Raw genomic sequence first — 7,250 nt, 5'->3', positions numbered from 1 at the left:
AAAAGCTGCAGAAGACCAAAGAATATGACCAGGCCGCACAAAAGGCCTCCACCCACCTGGGTCCTCAAGTGCTCCCCCATTTCTGCACGCAGGGTCAGCAGCACTTCTACGAAGGGGGAAACCTCATTTAAATTTGAATAATTCAGTCTCCCTTTTATTACCCAGGATCAAAACAACAAGGGGGTGTGGGGTTGCATAGAAAATTGGAACCGCAGAAACCAGCAAGTCTCCTTTCAGGGGCAGCAGTGACGCTCGGGCCCCGTCCTTGGCACAGCCCCTCCCTCATGGCAGGATCCTCAGATAATGGGGTCCTGGAACTGGGCGGGGCCAGAAAGGGCACAACAGCCCTTTCACTTGTCCCGAAATAGCATGAGAGATTCACAGTCTTTATAGGAATTTTATAAAAATATAAATATGGGTACACAACAGCCTTCACAACGCTGGATACAACGCCCTTTAAAATTGGGTTTATAACCAAGATTCAAAAAATACACCTAAAACTTGGCTTAAAAATATGTTAATATTTTATATTCTGTCATAAATGTTATGACATTTAATCGTGGCAAATTCATTTGCTTTTTTAAAAAAGTGTGCAACCGACTATTAACTATAATAGAACTCACTAGGAAGGAGGGTACGTGCTCTCAAAATCCCCACGTCCCAGTCACGAGGGCTTCGAGATCCCACTGGAACTTTTTGCTAATCTAGCCGGTGTGGGGTTAAGGTGGCCTCTCACGGGAGGGGTAAGGGAGACAGGTCCTAGGCTCCCTAAACTCAGAATCCAGGGAGAGAAACTGAGTGCTGGACCTGGTGGGGGAGGGGCTAGCAATGGGAAAACCACAGGGTCAGGCGGTATTTTCAGTGCAACCAAGAAATGGTAGACTCAAGTTTTTAGTTTTAAGGAAAAAAAATCATCTTTCTCCCATAACCACGCACAATATTTCCAAACAAACAAACAAACAAAAAACTCAGGCGCACAAACTTCACCCACAAATATACACACACGTGATAAATAGTTTAGGACATCAGGAACCGGGAGCGTCCCCTTCCTCGCGCGATAGCCCGCAGATGGTGGAGCCGGGTAGTGGCTGCTCGGCTGGGAGCCGCACTGCGGGCGGGTCCCACGGGCGGCGGCGGGAGCGCGAGTCCGCCCGCGCCTTTCACCTTCCCGAGAAAACATTTCAAGCGGAGGATCCGGTATCTCGGGATTCCGAAGTCTCCCGGTGTGAGACTCAAATTTCAAAATGGGCAGGAGCCTGCGCCCCGCCCCCACCCCGGAGGCGGTCGGGGGCCGTGGGAAGGCGCTGGGGCCCCGCGGGGCTCCGAGGACAGCCGAGGGGAGGCGCTCTTTTGCGGAGAGCGGGACCCTGGGGGCCACGGACGCGCCGCTTCGGTCGAGGCCGCGAACGTGGAGACCTAGCTCGATTTCCACGCAGGGCAGCAAACCTGGCGCACACCGAGGTAGTTGACGGGAACGTACAGCAGAGACGACACGGGTGAGGGACAAGGGTCCGGGGTCGGGGTGGGTATCACCGGCCGCTGGCTGCGTACTTGGCCTTGGTGATGAGATAGAGCACGATGTCCTGGTGGCCCCCGAAAGCGGCGATGTGCAGCGCGCTCCAGCCGTCGCGGTTGGCTAGGCGGATGTCGGCGCCGAACTTGACTAGCAGCTTCACCAGCTCCAGGTTGCCGTCGATGACTGACTGGTGCAGTGCTGTCTGGCCCTCCGGCCCGAACGAGTTCACGTTGAACTCACAGTTGGTCATGTTCTGCAGCAGCGACTGCAGCTCCTGTGTGTTGCCCTTGCGCACCGCTTCCTGGAAGATACGCTGCGTCTGCGGCGCCGAGCAGGTGGACAGCTCGGCTTGGCTCATGCTGCGGCAGAGCTGGGGCCGCGGGCCGCGCCCCGGCTCAGCGCGGGCGGCGGCTGCAATGCCGGCCCCGGGCTGTCTCGGGGCGTGTCTCGAGGCACGCCTCGGCGCATGGAGGGCGCTGCGCCCCCCGGCCCCGTACACCGCCCCTGCGCACTCCAGGCGCTCGGGGCCGAGGGCCGCCGGCGAGGGACCCCTGCTGCATCCAGCCGCGCCCGGGCGGGCGGGCAGCTGGGCCGGGTGCTGGTTCGCGGGGCCTGGAGCAGCGGGCGACACTTGCTGTCGCGGTCCCTTCGAGGTTAGGCTGCGCTACTGCTGAACTCCACCGACCGCCCTCTGCAAAGCAGTTCTAATTCGCCCGCCGCTTCCCGGAGTATTTTACTGTTCTTATATTTGCATAACAATGGACACCCCTGACGCGCACACCAGGGCGCTTTCGATTGGGCCGTGCCCACGTGGGGGCGGGGCGCAGGCGGGTCGTGCGTCTGCACGCTGCACGGTAGAGGGCGCTCATCTCGGTCAGCACCAGACCGGGGCGGGTGGCCACAGGGGTTTTCCAGCACTGCTGCGGCATCCTGGGTCTGTTTTCCCTGAGTGTATAACCTCCTCTCGCAGTTTTCCTCTTCCTTCACAGATCTCAGAAATTGCGAGTTCCTAGAGCAGCCATTCCCAGGCCTGGACCTGGCGTTCACGGGTGACGGTTCCACGAACCGCTCGGTAGCGGTTGCTTAGCCCTCTACCACTCTGGTCTTTTCTACTAAAATGTAACTTGCCAGGCCGCTTGTGTTTGGTTCCTCCACACTGGTGAAAGGAGTTCAGGCCCCCAAATCACCTCAGTGTAGGGGTTCCATTCTCCTCTGCAGAAAAGTTTGGGACAGTCTCTCTCTCTCTCTCTCTCTCTCTCTCTCTCTCTCTCTCTCTCTCTCTCTCTCTCTCTCTGTGTGTGTGTGTGTGTGTGTGTCTCTGTCGTCTGTCTGTCTGTCTGTCTCTCTCTCTGTGTGTTTGTCTGTCTGTCTCCCCCCCCCCCCCCTCTAATCTGTCACCACTCCTCCAGGTGTGTGCTCTGCTCAGCCCCTGTCAGGCATGGACAAGGGCGCACAGGCTTGGCCACTGAGATACACAGCCCTGCGCTCTAAGGGAGTTCTGACGTGACTCATTTCCAAACCGTAAGCCTCACGTTTTATTGACCACTCTTAAACAACTGACCAGGAGGCGGGGAGGTGCTGGCGCTGGCTGGGGAGGCAAGGCTCAGCGCGGCGGCGGCGGCGTTTCCTCATTATGTTTTACAGCTTACCGCTTCGCTGTGGTTGCCGAAAATTAAGGAGGAATAATCTTAAGACTTGACAGAGCAGGAGGCAGGGCACGCCAGGGCTTGATTTCTTCTGAAGCTAGCTGGGAATTCCAAGCAGGCAACTGTAGGCCTCAGCTGGGGAGACCACCCTGCCAGCCTCATCTGAGGAAGCTCCTTTCAGTGGATGCTTCTGTCCCAGAGTCAGAACTGCCGCGTACTCAGCAGAGCGTGCCCCCAACCCTACTTTATGCTCTGAGAGGAACTATATCTTAACTGAATGGAGAAAGTAGGCAAGTGTTCCCTGGGACTGGCCGTTTTTGGCCAGTGGCCTTCAAGCCTGACCCTGGCTGACTTGTCTAAAGACCACACTCCCCATTTGGTAGCCTGGGAACCTGAATCTCTTCTATATGCAGCTTGGAGACCTCTCTGGTCTTCCTGAGATCCGTGCCCCATTATTGGGTTCTGCCCCTATCGCTGCTATATGTCTCACAGTTCCAAGACCATGAGAGGAACTCTATGGTTCCTCCGCTGTGCTGGTAGATTGAGGCTCAGTTGGGGACAACTGACCGGCACCTTGATGCTGGCTGTGCCATAGAATACTAACCCGGAACAAGGTGGGCACGGAGAAGAGGGAGTTCTGGGCACATAATCAGGAGGACGGGATCTGCTTCCTGGTTGGCTCAAGGCTTCCTGCATCTGCATAGGGCTTGGAGGCATTTAGACAGGCAGGAGACAGCGACCACACCTTAGGGTGAGCAGAGCTTTTGCTCTCTCCAAGCCCAGGACTGCCCCTGGAAGGTGACTGGGTCCCCAGATGGGCCCCTACCTAGGTGGGCTCCAGCCCGTCCTGAGGAAGGGCATCTGAGACGCTTGCCCAGTGCAGAGCCTGGGAGAAAAGTCCTGTTGACATCCGCAGCGGGGCGGCAGACAAAGGGGCCCTGTGTGAGCTCAGTGTGGGAACGCAAGGCCGCCACCACAGGGGCTGTGAAATCAGCGGCAGTCCTGGTGAGAGCTGGACGGCTCAGCTAGCTCTTGCAGAATAGTGTGGCTGGTGTGGCAGTCCTATCGTGGTAAAAGCCTATCCCGAGGACACTCTGCCCTGTGTCGGGCTTGGTCTGCCATCACCTCCGTGTAGCCGAGATGGAGCTTGGTGGCCAGCTTCCTGAGGGACTCAGGCAATAGCTACAGGGTTGTCTGCTGGCCCAAGCTCCTTCACTATGGCTGGGCTCTGGCCCACACCCATGTCTTCCTGTTACTGTCATATGAGGATGGCTTGGGGAAGGCTGTGGGGCACTTGGTTTCTAATAAGCACTGCCCAAGTGCTTGCTGGAGGACGCTTCCAAAAGGTGGACATTTCTATTTGTCCCATGATATTGGAGAGAGGCAGGGGACTCACAGAAAGTCACAGGAGACCCGGTATTAAGCTCCGGAGTTTGTGGTGCTTGGTTGGGATCTAGGGAGACCCCATTCTGGCTGGGATACTAGACCCCGACCTTTATTCCCTGCCCACCCAGGAGCGATCTGACCACCATCTGCCCACTCCTAGAAGGAAGGAAACAGTGGGCAGGGCACCCTTCTTCTTCCAGATGCCCTTCTCCTGGTCTTCCTAACTGGGTGCTTCGCGGCCAGCAGCTGTGAAAGGGGTGGCACGTACAGTGTTCTGGAATCCATGCTAGGGAAATCTGGGTGGGGTAGTCCAGGCCATCTGAGAGGCCATAGGAGGACAGCACAGATAGGGCAGCTGGCCAAAGCTGGGCCAGGCCTGCAGCCACCTTAAAGGCACTGAGCAGGGGGAGGGAGGCCAGTGGGCAGTGGGGGGGGGCGGGGCTTCCAGCTAATTCATTAAAATGTGTTGGGGAGCGTGGGAAAGAGGAGAGTGTTTCTTCCCAGCAGCCCAGACACCTGGTAGAAGAGAAGAGAGGAATCAAATAACAAACACTGAGCCCCAGCCAGCCGGCAGAGCCTGAGGAAGGAGGCCGGCAGGAACTGCAGCAGACAATCACTGTGACCAGGGCTCCTGCCCATGCCACTCAGCGTGGCAGAGGCCAACACTGGACACCATAGCTGCTCTGTTAGCACCCAGTCCCTGAGGCAACCTGAACCTGCATGGGGGTGCAAACAGCCTCCAAACCCTTGAAGTGGCTAGGGCAGAAGTGCTTAACAGTGAGTAAGCCCTGTGCTGAGGGCCAAAAGAGAAGGCAAGAGAAAGAAACACACGGGGGGGGGGGGGGGGCTTGATCAAGGTGGATGGCACAGTGCGGTCTTCACCCATTTCACCTTTGGTCCTGCAGCTGCCTAGGATGCAGCTGGGCTGTGAAGCAATCAAGGAATGGAAGCTTCTCTGTAATCCTGGAGTGGGGAAGAGTGTGGTCAGGAAACGCTTTCCGGGACAGGACACAGAGCGAGCAAGTGAGGGGTCTTACTTCTAGAGGAGGTGGCTGTCACTCCCAAGTCTGATCCCCTCGACACTGATGCTCAGCCCAGGCCCCAAGGCTGCCCAGCAGGCTGAGGCCAGCTCTCCCCACTTATGATATGTCAGCTCGGTTGCTGGGGGCCGAATGGGCTGAGATGCAGATCCCAGGCATGCTATGGACCCTAGGAAGGCCCCCAGGTGGGCTGTTCGAAGGATAGTGGGCAGAGGGGTCCTTCTGCCACACACTTGGGTCTTCCTGTGGGTGTCCTTTGCACTACATAGAAATAGCACTGGGAGGTGGTGGTGGTGGGGGGTTGGCCTTGTCGCCTGAAGGCATCTGCTAGGTTCTTGAGCCAAATCTGAGCTGGTTTCCGTTTGAGGCAGGAAGTAAAGGAAAAGGGATGTGAGCAAGGGGTGGAGGTGGCACATTCCTGGGGATTGTACAAGGAGGAGGCAGCTACTATGCACCAAGCCTGTTGGCTGCAGGCTGGCTGCATGCAGGGGTCTCCACACTGGGTTTTCTCTTGGTCCCGTCCCTCCTTTCCTTTAGTTCGCAGTGGCTTTCCTACCTCTGGGACCCATGACCTCAGCATCCTCAGACCCTCTGGGGTGTCTAGTCATGGTTGCGGGGGAGGACGGGGGAGGCACGGAACTCAGCTTCCTCAGAGAGCAGGAGGCAGCAGCATCTACTTTCAGGCACCTGTGACTAGGGAGGGGCCCCTGGGTGAGAGTCCCTATAGCATTACTAGGTAGCCAGGTATTTCGAGCTTCCACTAGGTTATGGTGGCTGCCCTTCTCTCTCTCCCTGACCCGGGGTGACAGGGCGGCACCTGGATCGAGCCCTGGCCATCTAGAAACCCATTTATTTTGGTGTCTCTAGCAGCTTGAAGGCATGTGGAAGGGCTGAGGGTAAGCAGGCATTAGAGGCTAGATCAAGCAAACAGACAAGGCCGCAGCCTGAATCACATAGGTCAAACGTTCTTCAGGTTTATTCTGGCTGCCTTGCCTTCAAAAAAGGGCTTCTGGTTGCCAGAGGGCTCGGCCTGGCCCACGACAGCGACAGCTGGGGACACTCTCTGGGGCCTCACGGAAATATATGATGGCGTGGCCCAGGTGGGAGTCATCTCAGAAAAAAATCTTGCCACATTGCTTAAAACAGTAGAAATACTACGGCCAAAGCTTTCTTAGCATGCCAGGCAGGCCGCCGTCCAGCTGCAGGGAGTGCAGTGTGGCTGCAGTGTCGGGCTGTAGGTCCTCTGCCTCTGGCCAGCTTCGAAGGGGATCCTAGGTGCGGCACTGGCCCCACCCCCACCCCGCCTACCTCTGGGCCTAGGCCAGGAGACAGCGCTTGATTTCCCAGCTGGCTCAAGGCACCCGCTAGCCTTGCCTAAGCCCCCCCCCCCGCTCCCCACCCCCCTCCTTCCAGCACTTTCTGTGGAACTCAGCCGGTTCCCGGTGGCCACATCACCTATTAAAAGATGATAGGGCATCAGGGACCGGTCCTAAGGGGTACAGAGCCACCTGTGCCCTCAATACCTCTGTGAACAGTATCTCTGTTATTTCAGTGCCTGCCTCCCCAACCCCCAAATGGAGAGGCCAAAGTGCAGAAGCTGAGAAGCCTTGGTGCTTCTGGGTGCCTCCCTAGGGAACTCAAACTTAGGGACGTTCTTAGGGC

General features: G+C 57.3%; 1 protein-coding gene across 1 annotated transcript; it reads right to left on the bottom strand.

The window, feature by feature from the left end:
* Window positions 1–1,109: 1,109 nt before the first annotated feature.
* On the bottom strand, window positions 1,110–2,033 carry Nrarp (NOTCH regulated ankyrin repeat protein). Its single transcript, XM_051166602.1, has one exon. It carries the CDS (start codon window positions 1,872–1,874, stop codon window positions 1,530–1,532), a length of 345 nt encoding a protein of 114 aa, XP_051022559.1. The 5' UTR covers window positions 1,875–2,033; the 3' UTR covers window positions 1,110–1,529.
* Between the last annotated feature and the right edge of the window lie 5,217 nt (window positions 2,034–7,250).

The sequence above is a fragment of the Acomys russatus genome, chromosome 24 (assembly GCF_903995435.1).
Source record: "Acomys russatus chromosome 24, mAcoRus1.1, whole genome shotgun sequence".
Classification (NCBI taxonomy): Eukaryota; Metazoa; Chordata; class Mammalia; order Rodentia; family Muridae; genus Acomys; species Acomys russatus.
Note: the sequence above shows the minus strand (reverse complement) of the source record. Positions and strands in the feature narration are given on the sequence as shown.